The sequence below is a fragment of the Schistocerca serialis genome, chromosome 3, assembly GCF_023864345.2.
Source record: "Schistocerca serialis cubense isolate TAMUIC-IGC-003099 chromosome 3, iqSchSeri2.2, whole genome shotgun sequence".
Taxonomy (NCBI): Eukaryota; Metazoa; Arthropoda; class Insecta; order Orthoptera; family Acrididae; genus Schistocerca; species Schistocerca serialis.
Genome location: NC_064640.1, coordinates 254,601,774 through 254,620,511, shown reverse-complemented (window position 1 = coordinate 254,620,511; position 18,738 = coordinate 254,601,774). Strand labels below are relative to the sequence as shown.

At 44.5% G+C, this 18,738-nt stretch overlaps 1 protein-coding gene across 1 annotated transcript in view; it reads right to left on the bottom strand.

Moving 5' to 3' along the window:
- Window positions 1-18,738, bottom strand: part of LOC126470011 (uncharacterized) — a 169,321-nt gene that overhangs the window by 61,035 nt on the left and 89,548 nt on the right. The window contains exon 11 of the mRNA XM_050097489.1: window positions 7,501-7,625. Coding sequence (XP_049953446.1) covers window positions 7,501-7,625 — 125 coding nt within the window. The remainder of the gene's footprint in view (window positions 1-7,500; window positions 7,626-18,738) is intronic.

Below are 18,738 nucleotides of genomic sequence, written 5' to 3'. Positions count from 1 at the left end.
CCATCGCTGTCTTTAACACTGGTAGCATGCCGCGACAGCGTGGACGTGAACCGTATGTGCAGTTGACGGACTTTGAGCGAGGGCGTATAGTGGGCATGCGGGAGGCCGGGTGGACGTACCGCCGAAATGCTCAACACGTGGGGCGTGAGGTCTCTACGGTACATCGATGTTGTCGCCAGTGGTCGGCGGAAGGTGCACGTGCCCGTCGACCTGGGACCGGACCGCAGCGACGCACGGATGCACGCCAAGACCGTAGGATCCCAATCAGTGCCGTAGGGGACCGCACCGCCACTTCCCAGCAAATTAGGGACACTGTTGCTCCTGGGGCATCGGCGAGGACCATTCGCAACCGTCTCCATGAAGCTGGGCTACGGTCCTGCACACCGTTAGGCCGTCTTCCGCTCACGCCCCAACATCGTGCAGCCCGCCTCCTGTGGTGTCGCGACAGGCGTGAATGGAGGGACGAATGGAGACGTATCGTCTTCAGCGATGAGAGTCGCTTCTGCCTTGGTGCCAATGATGGTCGTATGCGTGTTTGGCGCCGTGCAGGTGAGCGCCACAATCAGGACTGCATACGACCGAGGCACACAGGGCCAACACCCGGCATCATGGTGTGGGGAGCGATCTCCTACACTGGCCGTACACCACTGGTGATCGTCGAGGGGACACTGAATAGTGCACGGTACATCCAAACCGTCATCGAACCCATCGTTCTACCATTCCTAGACCGGCAAGGGAACTTGCTGTTCCAACAGGACAATGCACGTCCGCATGTATCCCGTGCCACCCAACGTGGTCTAGAAGGTGTAAGTCAACTACCCTGGCCAGCAAGATCTCCGGATCTGTCCCCCATTGAGCATGTTTGGGACTGGATGAAGCGTCGTCTCACGCGGTCTGCACGTCCAGCACGAACGCTGGTCCAACTGAGGCGCCAGGTGGAAATGGCATGGCAAGCCGTTCCACAGGACTACATTCAGCATCTCTACGATCGTCTCCATGGAAGAATACCAGACTGCATTGCTGCGAAAGGTGGATATACTCTGTACTAGTGCCGACATTGTGCATGCTCTGTTGCCTGTGTCTATGTGCCTGTGGTTATGTCAGTGTGATCATGTGATGTATCTGACCCCAGGAATGTGTCAATAAAGTTTCCCCTTCCTGGGACAATGAATTCACGGTGTTCTTATTTCAATTTCCAGGAGTGTAGTTCCTTGGATACTATTTCGTGGACCTTCTTTAAATACTCTTCTCTTCAACCATCGTTTTCTTTTCCTTTGGTTTTCATTTCCGTTGTTAGCTGCGTGTGCAAGTACCAAGTAGGCCGGCGCTGCGATACTTTATCGTCCTTTATACTGTAAGACCGACGTGGCACACGTGTGGCACAAATTCTGTGGCTTTGGTATAAATTAACCTGCCGTATGCAACATACGCCGCAAGATGTTGCCTGTTGTAGCATGCTACAAGACGACGCACGCCACATTTCCGTAGCATGCCACAATGTTGCAAGACGTCGCCCCAGCGTAAACGAGGCTTTAGAGCCAGGTCTGTATTGTATGGTGGATGTGATGTGTTGCGTACGAAACTAAAATCTGCAATCAGATCCAAATGTCGTGGAAAACTGTGAAGAGGTGTCATCCTGCAGCAAGATAACGCTCGCCCACATTCTGCCAAACGGACAGCCGACGCAATAAAGGAGCTGAGATTCGAGGTGCTGCAACGTCCATCATACAGTCCAGACCTGGCTGCAAGCGATTTTCACATGTTTGGACCCTTAACGGAAGCACTACAGGGAAGAAGATTTGAAAGTGATGAAGACGTCATTGTTGCGGTGCAAAATTGGTTACAGATGCGACCGAAAAACGTATTTTCTGATGAAATAAAACAAAACCTCGTAAAACGTAGGGAAAACTGCACTGAAGTCCAGGGAGGTTACGTAGAAAAATAACGCATGTTTCAGTTTTCTATCATCAGAATAAGTGCAGCTTTTCACAAATATGCCTTTTACTTTTTGAATTCCCGTCGTATACATGTATGTAGATGATTCTGTAAATAAGCTTTATCTATAATGTACTTTTAAAGATATAACAAGGGATGGCTTTTCTGATAGTGCATACGCGTGAATAGTGAGTTTCGGCATTAGCATCTATTTATAAATAAATGTTTAACCATGGGTAACGCCACGGTCCAAGCTAGTAACATATGGAATTATACTAACCCCCTAAGACATCCCCCCCACACTGGTAAAAGCACAAATCGCACACTGGTTTCACCACGTGTTGAAGACACTCACCACAGCAATCCTCAAACACCCGACAAGTCGTGCAGTTTCCGAAATGCACGTGTCGAGCCTCCGGGCCATCAGTATCTGCCCTCGGTCAAACTCAGATAGCTCGCATGCCTTCTCCATCTACATCTACATTTATACTCCGCAAGCCACCCAACGGTGTGTGGCGGAGGGCACTTTACGTGCCACTGTCATTAACTCCCTTTCCTGTTCCAGTCGCGTATGGTTCGCGGGAAGAACGACTGTCTGAAAGCCTCCGTGCGCGCTCGAATCTCTCTAATTTTACATTCGTGATCTCCTCGGGAGGTATAAGTAGGGGGAAGCAATATATTCGATACCTCATCCAGAAACGCACCCTCTCGAAACCTGGACAGCAAGCTACACCGCGATGCAGAGCGCCTCTCTTGCAGAGTCTGCCACTTGAGTTTGCTAAACATCTGCGTAACGCTATCACGCTTACCAAATAACCCTGTGACGAAACGCGCCGCTCTTCTTCGGATCTTCTCTATCTCCTCTGTCAACCCGACCTGGTACGGATCCCACACTGATGAGCAATACTTGAGTATAGGTCGAACGAGTGTTTCGTAAGCCACCTCCTTTGTTGATGGCCAACATTTTCTAAGGACTCTCCCAATGAATCTCAACCTGGTACCCGCCTTACCAACAATTAATTTTATATGATCATTTCTCTTCAAATCGTTCCGTACGCATACTCCCAGATATTTTACAAAAGTAACTGCTACCAGTGTTTGTTCCGCTATCATGTAATCATACAATAAAGGATCCTTCTTTCTATGTATTCGCAATACATTACATTTGTCTACGTTAAGGGTCAGTTGCCACTCCCTGCACCAAGTGTCTACCAGCTGCAGATCTTCCTGCATTTCGCTGCAATTTTCTAATGCTGCAACTTCTCTGTATACTACAGCATCATCCGCGAAAAGCCGCTTGAAACTTCCGACACTATCTACATTCTACACATGGACAGCACACTCACTGATACCTCATGCACCGTGTGTGTCTGATTAGCAGTCATTCCTCACTAGGTGACGCTGCTATCGCCTGGACGGTTTTATATCGATAGTAGGTCGGTGGTCATAGTGTTATGGCTGATCAGTGTATATAAGACATCCACATGCATAACAGTTTCAGTTTCGATTACTAATAACATTTAGGCGGCTTTTACCTCCGTGTGTAACATCGACTGTAGCGAAAGCATGCAGCACAGGTGAAGGTGCCTGAACTGCGACTGACATGCGAGGCGTGTTCCCCCTACACGGCTCCTCACCCCTTGGCATTCTTATGTAGGGGTCGGGGCTTGGATCATCCGCTCCTCGCTATCCCTTCTGTCAACAGACCAGCTTTAGTTAACAAATTGCACACTGGCGCTATGTGATCTCACTGGTATGCAGGATAAGGATTGCAGACAGAAGCCTGAAATACTGAATTCGCTATTCCCAAACTGTTTCACTGTAGAAGATCGTAGTACCGTACTGATCGTAGTTTCAGTCATTGGATGAAGGCCGCAATGAGATATAGAGAGAAGTGATGGCTGAATAGAAAATCACTTACATTCACTCATCAAAGGAAAGGCAACTGGACCCGTGTTCTATATAGAGTACTCAAAAGAACTTGCTATCCTTCTAGAAGCAGTTTATCGTAGGTTGCTAGAGCAAGGAAGCCTTACAAGCAGTGGAAGAATGGCGTGGGATCCATTTCCAAACATATGCACATGACTATAGCCCTATATAGCTGTTGCCAACCTGTTGCACAATTGTAGACCACGTTCTATGCTTGAGCATTACGATCTTTTTGGAGACCGCAAGTTTCCTTGATGCTTGGAACCACAGTCTACTACTGACAAGGTCACAACGCCAAGGCTGTAACGAAATGAAGGAAAACCTGCAGAAGACACACGCTTGGTGTAGGGACCCTCAACATGAGTAAATGTAACATACTGCACATAAATAGGCTGTTTACCCTACATGCAATAAATCACTGCAAACAGTGGCAACAGTAAAATATCTAAGAGTAGCTGAATGTTTGTTCACTGCGAGAAAATATGTTATTTTTGTAAAGGGTACCGGTTAACCTGTCTGAATCACTGAGAAAAAACTGAAACATCATCAAGCTAGTTCTCTGCCAGTATTGATTGCTGTCGTTGTTGCGGTCTTCAGTCTCAAGACTTGTTTGATGCAGGTCTCCACGCTACTCTGTTCTATACAAGCCTCTTCATCTCCGAAGAATTACTGCAGCCTACATACATTTGAATCTGCCGACTGTATTCATCTCTTGATCTCCCTCTACAATTCAAAGCCCCCTCCCTTCTCCCCCTCATACACACACACTTCCCTTCAGTAGTAAATTGATGATTCCTTGATGTCTCAGAATGCGTTATATCAACCACCGGCTTCTTAAGCCTAGTTTATACGACGACACTGGGTTGCACGCAACTGGGTTACCAGCCAGTGCGCATGCGCGAAGCACGATTGCGCAACTCATTGTGAAACTAAAGATTTTCGGATTGTTCCAACTTTGACGACACTAGATGCATGAGTATTGAGGTTAGGTGTGTAGGTAGAGGGTAAACAAAGTGAAATATGAAGTAGTGAACGGAGGAAACCGTTCCTGTTATGGGTATAAGACTATAAGTGCTGTGCATAGATGTTCTGTAGGACTGTAATTATGTTGACTACCAAAACAAGTAGCGAGTTGTTGCTGCGCTTGAGACTGGCATACTCGATCTCCACATGGACTGATAGACAATACATGAGCTGTAGAGCAAAATCCACTCAATTAAAATTATAGGAGTACATACAAAAACGAATTAAGAAAAATACACGCAACAAAACATCTGGCTGCAGAACAGCCCACGTCTACAAGACTAAAATTCCATGGTACGAGTTGGCGGATTCCTTTTTAAGAAAAATAGTTCACAGGAGAAAAGCTTACAGAATTCTGTAAAGCTGAATTCTTTATTCAGTATTAATTTATTTAGAATGTCACAGAAGTGCTTTACGTTCACAAATTGTAGCTAAAAAAATTAAAATAACTTATATGGTCTTCCAGTACAATTTCTTTCAGCACGGTCGCTGACCAACTGAGCTGACGTCTTTCCTTTATTCAGCCACGAACCCAAACACGTTTCTTATTTTTTTTAATGTCTTGTCATATGCGGTGATTTCCTGAAAACAAGCATTAACTCCTGACAACTCGTACAGCTGCCAAAACTTTCATTTTACGCACGGTTATGGCACTCACAAAATGACGAAACTGAAGTGCACACTGGTGGCGCCGTGTCTATGGACATATACGAAATCACTGGCGTGCAACTCGTTGCATGCAACGACTGGCTCAAGCCAGTGTCGTCATGTAAACTAGGCTTTATAGTAAGATAGTACCACAAATTTATTTTCTCCCCAGTTCTACTGAATACCTCCTCATTAGCTATACGATCTACTCACCCAGTCTTCATCGTTCTTCCTTGGCACCACATTTCAAAAGCTTCTGTTCTCGTCTTGTCTAAACTGCTTATTCTCCTCGTTTCACTTTCCTACACGGCTACACACCAGACAAATACATCTATATCCAATCTCTGCAAACCATTGTTTAGCGCACTGCAGAGGATACGTCCTAGAGTACCAGTTATTAGGGCTGTTTCTTGTCCTATTCACGTATGGACTGCGGGAAGAATGAGTCTCTAAATGCCCGCGTGCGTGCTGTCATTAATTTAATCTTGTCCTCACGATCACTACGGGAGAAATATTTAGGGGGCTGTGGTATAATTTAAATCAAGTTATTGAAAAATTGTATGTAGGCTTTTTCAGGATAACTTACGTCTATCTTTAAGAATCTACCAGTTCATTTCTTGCGACATCTCTCTGCTATTTTCCTGCGAGTCAAACAAACATGTGACAATTTGTGTTTCCGTTCTCTGTATAATTCAGTATCCCCTGTTAGTTCTATTTGGTATGGGTCCCACATACTTGAATAGTTTTCTAGAATTGGTGGCACGAGTGATTTGTAGGCAATCTCCTTTGTAGACTGATTGCAATTCTCTAATGTTCTGCCAATAAACCGAAGTCTGCTGCCTTACCCACGACTGAGCCTATGTGACGTTCCAATTCATGTCCCTGAAAAGTGTTACACCCAGATATATGTATGAGCTGACCGATTCCAACATTGATTTACAGAAATTATAGTCATAGGATACAAGGTTTTTTCTTTTTCTCAAGTGCACACTTCTACATTTCTGAACATTTAAAGCTAATAGCCAGTCTTTGACCCTGTCTGAAATCTTATCAAGAGCTGACTGAATATTTGTGCAGCTTCTTTCAGAATGTACTTTATTATACATAACCCCATCATCTGCAGAAAGTCCGCAAGGCCATTAATATACAACTTGAATAGCATTCAAAAAACGCTTCTTAATACTTCAGTTTATATTAGATGTTAACAAATTCCTTTTTTTTCAGAAATGCTTTCCATGCTTTAGGCAGTCTGCTTTTTACAACCTCTCTGTATCGATCATCGTCAGTTATTTTTCTGCCCAAATAGTAAAACTCTTCTACTACTCTTTGTATCACATTTCCTAATCTAATTCCTTCAGTATCACCTGATTTAATTGGACTACATATCACTACCCCTATTTTGCCTTTGTTGATGTCCATCTTGTATTTTTCTTCCAAGGCACTATCCATTCATTTCACCTGCTCTTCCAAGTCCTTTGCTGTCTCTGACAGAATTATACTGTCATCAGTGAGCCTCTAACTTTTTATTTCTTCTCCTTGAACTTTAATTACACCTCCAGCTTTCACAGTAAACATACATTTTGTTGCACTCGTCTCTGTCTTAATTTTCGAGATATTAATTTAGTTTTGAGAACGAGAACTTTTTCGCTGGACATTGTGAATTTCTTGCACAAAGACCATGAAGATTTGAGCCCAAACGGAGGCTTAAGGAAATCATCCTTCCCGCGAAATATTCGCGTCTGGAATAAAAAAAGGGGGTTGGCGGGTGAATGTAACAGTGGTACATAAAGCACCCTTCACCAGATACCTTAAGATGGCCTGCGTTGTAAGTAGGTAAGATGTAAGTAGGTAATGTTACCGGTAATTACACTGTCAGGCTGTCACTGCTAGTGGTTAACAGTAAGTCAATGTATTTAGTAGCTTCTCCAAATTCTAGGATTTACTAAAGGAGAAAATTTTCATTACCTGAAGTTGAACGCCCGACAGATGAAATCTCTCGCTTCGGCACATTCTCGCTCACAGACCGGAAGTGACGGCGCTGACACAAACCTCCGTATAAACTGTCGTCTCATGCGCAGACGAACGCCCACCTGAGAAACAACAGTCGGTTTATGGATATCGTTATTCTTAATACTAATGCACTAATTTTTAGGTACGAAGCAAAAAAATTTCTTTCCCTTCCAGAACATGCAGCTGATGTGCGATGCTCTCCAAGGAACAATGTTTGATGGATGGCTATGTTTGACATTTGCACCAACGGCCAAATGTTGTATGATCTTGGGATACAATTTTCAGTATTTCACTAAATATAGTAACAGCATGTGTATGATTAGCTTGGCCGAAGATAATGGCACTAACATTAGTAAAATATGTATTTCGAGATGGTTACTAAAAAAAGGTCGTACCAGTACAATACACCCGAGGCTATTCGAGTAATATACAGAAAGACGTCACATATTGTACAAAGGGAGAAATTACAATGGGAATCCCACACGGTTCGATCACTGGTTCGCAACTGTTCGTGCTTTAACTTAATGATGAACTCAAAAGAGAATCGTGACTATTAGCTAGTTAATAAGAATGGGGGTACACATTAAAAAAATATTGTCAGTAATGCTAATTTTCTGTCGCTCATCAGTATTTGCCCTTTGGAGTTGAGAATACACTTTATTCGTGCATAATACCAGACTTTGATGAGTGGTCTTACAGTTTCTACGATACGTACTCATTGTTTGCAGTCTTAGTTTTAATTAATTAGTTAGCTGGTTACATGTTCCATAGATCGTTTGAAGGATTCTTTTATCGAAATGATATGGAAGGAGTCAGTTTACAGGATACGTATACATGATTAGTGTTAACATTAACGAACACATTATCATCTTATTCCTACTCATGCAATTACACTTAACTCCAAGAGAAATGATTTTAAAATGGGGTTAAAACTTGCTTCGCTACCTGTCAACATTTCATGCTATTGGACAAATGATCAAAAATTTTTATTGCTGCGTATTCAACTCCTCTCTGAGCCACAGACAATTTTAACAATGGGTAATAAAGGTCATTTTTCCCTCTAGTATTGTAGGTATGTGCAACATAATTCTTCTCTAATTGTGATGGATTGCTTATGACGAATTTCATTAGCGAAAATACACTCCTGGAAATTGAAATAAGAACACCGTGAATTCATTGTCCCAGGAAGGGGAAACTTTATTGACACATTCCTGGGGTCAGATACATCACATGATCACACTGACAGAACCACAGGCACATAGACACAGGCAACAGAGCATGCACAATGTCGGCACTAGTACAGTGTATATCCACCTTTCGCAGCAATGCAGGCTGCTATTCTCCCATGGAGACGATCGTAGAGATGCTGGATGTAGTCCTGTGGAACGGCTTGCCATGCCATTTCCACCTGGCGCCTCAGTTGGACCAGCGTTCGTGCTGGACGTGCAGACCGTGTGAGACGACGCTTCATCCAGTCCCAAACATGCTCAATGGGGGACAGATCCGGAGATCTTGCTGGCCAGGGTAGTTGACTTACACCTTCTAGACCACGTTGGGTGGCACGGGATACATGCGGACGTGCATTGTCCTGTTGGAACAGCAAGTTCCCTTGCCGGTCTAGGAATGGTAGAACGATGGGTTCGATGACGGTTTGGATGTACCGTGCACTATTCAGTGTCCCCTCGACGATCACCAGTGGTGTACGGCCAGTGTAGGAGATCGCTCCCCACACCATGATGCCGGGTGTTGGCCCTGTGTGCCTCGGTCGTATGCAGTCCTGATTGTGGCGCTCACCTGCACGGCGCCAAACACGCATACGACCATCATTGGCACCAAGGCAGAAGCGACTCTCATCGCTGAAGACGACACGTCTCCATTCGTCCCTCCATTCACGCCTGTCGCGACACCACTGGAGGCGGGCTGCACGATGTTGGGGCGTGAGCGGAAGACGGCCTAACGGTGTGCGGGACCGTAGCCCAGCTTCATGGAGACGGTTGCGAATGGTCCTCGCCGATACCCCAGGAGCAACAGTGTCCCTAATTTGCTGGGAAGTGGCGGTGCGGTCCCCTACGGCACTGCGTAGGATCCTACGGTCTTGGCGTGCATCCGTGCGTCGCTGCGGTCCGGTCCCAGGTCGACGGGCACGTGCACCTTCCGCCGACCACTGGGGACAACATTGATGTACTGTGGAGACCTCACGCCCCACGTGTTGAGCATTTCGGCGGTACGTCCACCCGGCCTCCCGCATGCCCACTATACGCCCTCGCTCAAAGTCCGTCAACTGCACATACGGTTCACGTCCACGCTGTCGCGGCATGCTACCAGTGTTAAAGACTGCGATGGAGCTCCGTATGCCACGGCAAACTGGCTGACACTGACGGCGGCGGTGCACAAATGCTGCGCAGCTAGCGCCATTCGACGGCCAACACCGCGGTTCCTGGTGTGTCCGCTGTGTCGTGCGTGTGATCATTGCTTGTACAGCCCTCTCGCAGTGTCCGGAGCAGGTGTGGTGGGTCTGACACACCGGTGTCAATGTGTTCTTTTTTCCATTTCCAGGAGTGTATGTATTGTGACGTCGCAGTTAAAATGCCTACCTCGCTGAAGAGGTAGCTTCATGACGTTCGTGGTTGAACACCCCATATAGTTCTTACTACTCGCCTTTATGTAATCAATACTTTCTTTCTAAGTGATGAGTTACCCCAGAAAATTATTAAGTGAGACATTATTGAATGGAAATATGCAAACTATGTCAGGAGGCTGATACGTTTGTTTCCAATGTTAGTAATCATACAAAAAGCAAAAGTAGCTGAATCTAATTGTTTGAGAAGCTTAGTAATACACTTCTTCCAGTTCAAGTTTTCATCAATATGTACACCTAAAAATTTGGAGCATTCTACCCCATTTACCGACTCCTGCTCATGTGGATTCGAAATTCGTTGTTGGTAAAGAGCACATTGGAGTTTGTCAGTCACTGATTTTGACGTTAGTGAATATTGTGTAATCGAGGAGAAATTTGCAAGAGGTAATGATTTATATATTCACGCGTGCTTTATAACAAATGAAATGTTTTTATTTTGTCTTAACTTTTGTTTTTTCGAGTTCTGTGTCATTAGGTCTTCGTCAATTTGTTAACTTTGATACGCGTATGTTTTTTCTTAATGAATGCTTGTGTCTAGTGCTGATCCTTCCGAGGCGAAAGAAGGTAGCAGTCTGCTAAACAGTCCCACCAGTCAACGTGTATTGTTGCGAGATGTTACTCACGTTGCTTAGGGCTTTGGGTTGTTTTGGGGAAGGAGACCAGACGGCGAGGTCATCGGTCTCATCGGATTAGGGAAGGACGGGGAAGGAAGTCGTCCGTGCCCTTTCAAAGGAACCATCCCGGCATTTGCCTGGAGCGATTTAGGGAAATCACGGAAAACCTAAATCAGGATGGCCGGACGCGGGATTGAACCGTCGTCCTCCCGAATGCAAGTCCAGTGTTTAACCACTGCGCCACCTCGCTCGGTGCGTTGCTTAGGTATGGCAACCACAAAAACTGAGAAGCTATCGTAAGTCCAGAATCCTCAATGAATATTTAAAACTTAAAATACTGTCCTTCATTCATAAAACAGAAAACAGATAAACTGAAAAGACGAGAACAGTTAAAAGCCCCCCCCCTCCCCCCCCCCCCCCCCCCCCCCCCACACACACACAGCTACTCTTTGTTGGAGAGTCTGGCAAGCGTGCATCCCATGGAAGTGGTTCGCTCCGACTTAGCTGCCTGTGATGTGGATACCGATCCACCATAACCGAACATCCACGTGTCGCTACACTGTGGCATTGCCCAGGTTGGGCATATACTACAAACTTACTTTAAATTTAAAATTATTTAACGTAACCTGTTATAATAACCTGCGTATTGTTGATTCCAACTAAGATGCTGTACTTCTAGCCATATTTTATTAACAATATCTAGAATGCTTTCCTCTGATTTATAGTCAAGATACACAGTATGCTGTATTTGATTCCGCTATAACTGAGTGCTGAATAACGAGCCTCAGCCAGTGTTGAAATTGGCACACAGATAGAGAAGAAGTAGTTACAAAACTCGAAATTGTTGGCTTTGAATTTAACCTCGCCCTCCCCCTCCTCGTCATTCTCTCCATGATCACCCATGACAACAGTATGGTGTATCCAGGAAGCCAGTGGTGGTACTCTTGGTGAAATGTTGCACCATTTTTCGACTAATGTCCTTTGGTGTTGTCTGAAGACGACCCTCTTTTAATATAGCTACTACAGGTTCCAGGCTGCCATTTCTGGAACCCCTTCTGACAGTTTCCCATACTCGTATGGTGCTACATCTACATCTACATGGTTACTCCGCAATTCACACTTAAGCGCCTGGCAGAGGGTTTATCGAACCATTTTCATACTACTTCTCTGCCATCCCACTCTCGAATGGCGCGTGGGAAAAAGAAACACCTAAATCTTTCCGTTCGAGCTCTGATTTCTCTTATTTTATTATGATGATCATTTCTCCGTACGTAGGTGGATGTCAACAAAACATTTTCGCTAGAGGAATGATTGATTTGGTCCATGAATGCTTGGTATGACCTATTATTGTTCCATCAGTGGGTCGTAAGACCTTTGTCCTGACCACCAGAAACACTGGAAGGTTCTTTGTAGTTAGCTGGCATTTGAACCTTCTCATAGCTGCACATCTGTCCTTGAGTGCTGAATTACACTCTTCACTCCACTGAGGAAAATATTGCCTTTGGCCCGAAGATAGTGTAATGGAGGCATCAGGATAGTGTAATGGAGGCATCAGCGAGGTGGTGAATCCCATTCATTATGCGAGCCACACAATCTCGGACGCTATTACAGCCGGTTGTCTGTATAGCACCCAGTTAGCCTTGCTGAACATTCATTTGTACACCTAATTTTCAGGCACTAATCGATCTGGTTAGTGTATCCTTACCGGGAAAGAGGGAAACGTGTCGACCATTGTCCACTGATTTTCGCCAAGGAACATACTAACTGATAATTGGTAGAGATGAAGCATGTATCAGTATCCAATTGTGTTCTCCCGACCATAAAGGGCCTCTGAAAACCTCAGCTTCTTAACAGCTCTGTCTCTTGGAAACATTGTAACTGAGCTTCATAATACGAGGGTAAGTCAATTATTATCCGCAAAGTTGTTATAAAATTTTATTGTAACCAAATAAGAAACTTGCAAGAAGGTCATTTTTCGACATAGTCTCCTTGCGTTTCAACGAACTTGGTCCATCTTTGTACAAGCTTCCTGATGCCCTCATAAAAGAAGGTTCTTGGTTGAGCTGCGAGCCAGGAATGCACCGCTTCTTTCACTGAGGAAAGTCGACGGCCCCTCAGTACCTGTTTGAGTGGACCAGACAAGTGATAGTCAGTAGGGGCAAGATCGGGACTATATGGAGGATGATCCAGTACTTCAAATTTGAGTTTCTGGAGCGTTTCAGCAATGTGGGCAGCAGTATGCGGACGGGAATTGTCGTGCAACAACGCAACACCTTTTGACAGCAGTCCTCGGTGTTTGCTTCGAATTGCAGGCTTTAGCCTGGCAGTAAGCATCTCACTGTAACGTACACTGTTTATTGTTGTGCCGCTTTCCCCATAATGTTCCAGTACTGTACCTTGTGCGTCCCAAAACACCGTAAGCATCTATTTTCCTGCGGACGGTTGGGTCTTGAACTTTTTCTTGCACGGCGAATTTGGATTAATGATCCAGTCTAAGAAGTTGACCCCTTCGTTACCATAGCGATCCATATGTTTTTTGCAGATGTCCAAGCGCGTTTGTTTATGCAACTGCGTGAGTTGTTTTGGGACCCATCTTGCACAAACTTTATGAAACACAAGTCTGCTGTGGATGATTTCGTAGGTAGAACCGTGACTAATTTGCACACGATGTGCCACTTCGTCAACAGTTAATCGTCTGCCTAAGAGAATCATTTCACGTGAACGCTCAATGGTCGGTCGTCCGGTTCCTTCATCGTGCGTAACACTTGTGCGACCATTTCGGAATTTTTCAATCCATTCGTAGACACTCCGTTGTGGCAAAACACTGTTCCCGTAGTGTGCCGAAAGTCTTCCCACCACAAAAAACGGATCACTGAACATTGCTCTTCTTTGGTGCAAATAGACAGCGGAGCAGCCATGATTAACAGCACGGCAGCGGTAACGAAACTAACCTAGCAGCTTGAAAATTGCAAAGATATAACAACAAATAAACAAAGCATGCGTCATCAACGTAAAACGACAGCACTACCAAAATAAACAAAAATATAACTAAATTGCGGATAATAATTGACTTCCCATCGTACATTATAAGTATGAAAGTTCCAACAGACGAGGAACGGATGGGGAGTACGCTATGAGCCCTGTGCGAATCTCTACAGTGTCGTTAGGAAGCAGGCATAGAAAACATAGCATTACCTTGTATAGCAAGTACACTATTACAGCGATTGCTTGGTTGTGAGGGGGAAAAGCAAAGTGTGATATGTTCAACACAAACGGGTACACCACCGTTAGCCCTCTTCGGTGTAAGTTTGCCTTTTAGTGGAGACTGTAACCTCTTAGCACAAGGGTATTCGTGCCTCTAAATGTGTGTGGGTGTGTTGGAAACAAAGTCATAATGGCCCTCTCTGTGCTAGTTGAAGTTTTCGAATTTATGTTTCACTATACTATCAAGGCTGTTTATTGTTTAGGTTATTCTATGTCTACGTTTTTCTCTTTCTACTGACTGCAAACGTATATCATTGAATCATTCACAGGAGGGACTGGTTTGTTTCCTCTGGCCACCTCCTTTATTTCCCTGGATTTGTTACCTTTGGAGTCATCAGTCTACACTGGTAATGATGTCCCAATGGCTTTTGACCCATCGTTTTGTGTTTCTGTTTAATGATTTGGTGTTTTTCTTTCAGTGACGATGATGCTGGTAAATACGTTTTCATCCACCTACATCTGCATGGTTACTCTGCAATTCACATTTAAGTGCCTGGCAGACGGTTCATCGAACCACTTTCATACTACTTCTCGACCATTCCACTCTCGAATGGCGCGTGGGAAAAAGGAACACCTAAATCTTTCCGTTCGAGCTCTGATTTCTCTTATTTTGTTATGATGATCATTTCTCCCTACGTAGGTGCGTGTCAACAAAATATTTACGCATTCGGAAGAGAAAGTTGGTGATTGAAATTTCGTAAATATATCTCTCCGCAAAGAAAACCGCCTTTGTTTCAGTGACTGCCACCCCAACTCGCGTATCATATCAGTGACACTCTCAACCCTATTGCGCGATAACACGAAACGAGCTGCCCTTCTTTGCACTTTTTCGAAGTCCTCCGTCAATCCTACCCGGTAAGGATCCCATAGCGCGCAGCTATATTCCAGCAGAGGACGGACAAGTGTAATGTAGGCTGTCTCTTTATTGGGTTTGTCGCATCTTCTAAGTGTTCTGCCAGCAAAGAGCAGTCTTTGTTTCGCCTTCCCCACAATATTATCTATGTGATCTTTCCAATTTAAGTTGCTCGTAATTGTAATTCCTAGGTATTTAGTCGAATTGACAGCCCTTAGATTTGTGAGATTTATCGTATACCCAAAATTTATCGGATTTATTTTAGTATCCATGTGGATGACCCCGCACTTTTCATTGTTTAGTGCTAATTGCCACTTTTCGACCCATGTAGAAATTCTCTCTAGATCATTTTGTAAGTGGAATTGATCGTCTGATGATTTTACTAGACGGTAAATTACAGCGTCAGCTGCAAACAATCTAAGGGGGCTGCTCAGATTATCACCTAGATCATTTATATAAATCACGAACAGCAGAGGGCCTATGACACTACCTTGCGGAACGCCAGATATCACTTCTGTTCAACTCGATGATTTACCGTCTATCACTACGAACTATGACCTTTCTGAGAGGAAATCACGAATCCAGCCACACAACTGACACGATACTCCATATGCACGCAATTTGATTAATAGTTGTTTGTGAGGAACGGTATCAAAAGCCTTCTGGAAATCTAGGAATATGGAATCGATCTGAGATCCCTTGTCGACAGCACTTGTTACTGTATTCTGTGCTTGGTTTGCATGCTGATGCACCCGTTTGAGGTGATGTGTTACTCTTATTTCGGGTTTCGTTAGTATCTAAAAGCTTTTCTTAACTGTGATGAAGTCGATAGGCAGAAGACCGAGAGAGATCGCACACTGGACTGGCCTTCGGGAGGACAGCAGTATTAATTCCCTTCCGACCATCTAGATTTAGGCTTTCGATGGTTTTCTTACATCGCGTAAGGTAAATGCCACGATCGTTCCGCTGGAAATGACATGGCCGGTTTCCTACCCAATCCTTCGCCAGTTAGAGCTTGTGTTCCTATTCTAATGACCTCGTCGTCGACGGTACATTAAATCTTAATTTTCTTTCCTTCCTTTTAGTAGGCACCCACACAACGTTCAGCAGTTAAGTTATCCGTGAGCTTTTCAGTCACATACATGTGGATAACAACAGCACAGATGTATGGTAGAGGTAACTCGCACGGTCCTTGGCAACAGCTCGTTAGATGGATTGCACAGGAACTGACTGTTAATCTTGGGAAACTAGGGATAGTCAGTGGGCGGGTCTGAGCATCTTGGATCTTACATGGCGTTGTGTTTTCTCAGTTGGCACTAGGAGGCATAATTTATTGCTGACCCTTGGGTACAGGTAATACTCTATGCAGGGTCCAACCCATTAGCAGGGTGATTTTTCTGAGTTAGTTTCCAGGGTGATGTGTGGAGGTGACAGTAGATACCCCGAACCCACCTATCTACGGTTTCTAGGTACAGCCTTAGGAGAATTAACACATTCCACATATGAAAAAAAAGCATTTTGAGTGCAGTTTCTGGAATGTTGCTACAGGGTTTTGGTGGTCTTGGTATCCTGCATGAATGATCTCTCTCTCTCTGTTCATTTAGTCGGTTATTGCCCTCCGTGACCCCAGGAACTAAGGCACGCCAATTTATTCTGTCCTTTACTTTCTCCCGCGGACTTTCCTGGTTGAATCCATTACTTTTGCGATGCTATCAATCCATTTCATCCTTTGTAGCCCATTTCTCCTTGTGCCTCCGATCTTCCCCAATATTAACGTCTTTTCCAGCTAATCATGTTTTCTAATAATGTGTCCAAGGTAGGCTACTTTTTGTTTCGGTATCAAACCTTCCAAGGAGCAGTCTGGTTTTATTTGCTGTAGTGCTGACCTATTCGTTCTCTTTGCGGTCCATGGAACTTTAAGAAGTTTCCTCCAACACCACTATTCGAAGATATCTATTCTATGCCGTTCAGTCTTTCTTGTTGTGCATCACAACGGGAAGGACCACACCTCTTACTAAACGGATCTTTGTTATTAAAGTTATGTCTCTACTCCTTAAAACATTATCAAGGTAGAACGCTGCCTTTCTGTCAAGTAACAAGCGTCTCCTGATTTCGTGGCTGCAGTCACCATCAGCAGAAATCTGGGAGCCGAGGTAACTGAACAAGGAAACTACCTCCATTGTTTCTGCTTCTGCCTGCCATTAATGAAGTGATAGGCGTAGTTGCCGTAATTTTCGTTTTCTTGACCAAAGATCAATGAATGGAACATGTCTAGCTAACGTAAACAGGTGTTCTATTATGCATTCTACTGTGTATTGTGATTTTTGCACTTAACAGTTATCTACGAGGGTAATCCCAAAAGTAAGGTCTCCTACTTTTTATAAGTACATAGACCTGTTTACAGCTTGAACATTTAGCTATTGTTCGACATAATCACTATAATCACTATTTCTGTCGATGCATTTTTGTAGACGCTGTGGCAGTTTTTGTATGCCCACGTCATACCAGCTCGCCGCCACGCCTTTCAGAAAGTTATGAACCTCTTGTTTCACCTCGTCATCGGAGCTGAATCGCTTTCCGGCCAAATGTTCTTTTAACCTAGGGAACAGGTGATAGTCACTGGGCGCCAAGTCAGGACTATAGGGTGGGTGGGTGATTACGTTCCACTGAAACTGTTGCAGGAGTGCAACGTTTTGCCGAGCGATGTGTGGGCGAGCGTTGTCATGGAGAATGTGTACGCCCTTGCTCAACATTCCTCTTCTCCGGTTCTGAATTGCCCGATTGAGTCTCACAGTACCTGTCTGCGGTCATTGTGGTCCCAGCGATTCAGCTCCGACGACGAGGTGAATGAAGCGGTTCATATTTACTCTAATATAACTTTCTGAACAGCATGGCGGTGAGCTGGTATGACATGGGCATACAAAATCTGCCACATCGTCTACAAAAATGCATCGACAGAAATGGTGATTATGTTGAAAAATAGCTAAATGTTCAAGTTGTAAGCCGCGCGGGATTAGCCGAGCGGTCTAGGAGGCGCTGCAGTCATGGAGTGTGCGGCTCGTCCCGGCGGAGGTTCGGGTCCTCCCTCGGGCATGGGTGTGTGTGTTTGTCCTTAGGATACTTTAGGTTAAGTAGTGTGTAAGCTTAGGGACTGACGACCTTAGCAGTTAAGTCCCATAATATTTCCCACACATTTGAACATTCACGTTGTAAATTGATGTAAACCATTGTAGAAATAAACAGGTCTATGTATTTATAAAAAAATAGGAGACCTTACTTTTAGGATTACCCTCGTATGAACGCTACATGTATAGGCATAGTCATGTGCACAAGGTGCTTTTTGATTGTAAATATTTTATTTCTTACAAACCTTTGTATCATGTGCTACATTTTCTCCACTAATATGACAACTTGGCTGGAGTTTCCAGCTCACAATGAATGCGTTTTGCAACAAAAAGTTTTGAAGACCAGAAGATGACAGCAAATTTCAAATGTTCAAATGTGTGTGAAATCTTATGGGACTTAACTGCTAAGGTCATCAGTCCCTAAGCTTACACACTACTTAACCTAAATTATCCTAAGGACAAACACACACACCCATGCCCGAGGGAGGACTCGAACCTCCGCCGGGATCAGCCGCACAGTCCACGACTGCAGCGCCTGAGACCGCTCGGCTAATCCCGCGTGGCGACAGCAAAGTCTATAGAAACCAGTTGCTGATAATAAAGAAGTAGTTACGCGATCTTGGCTGTAGAAAGTTTTTTTTACCAAGTGAAACAGATCGCTCCTTCTCATTTCTGAACATGAGAACATTCAATCAGTAC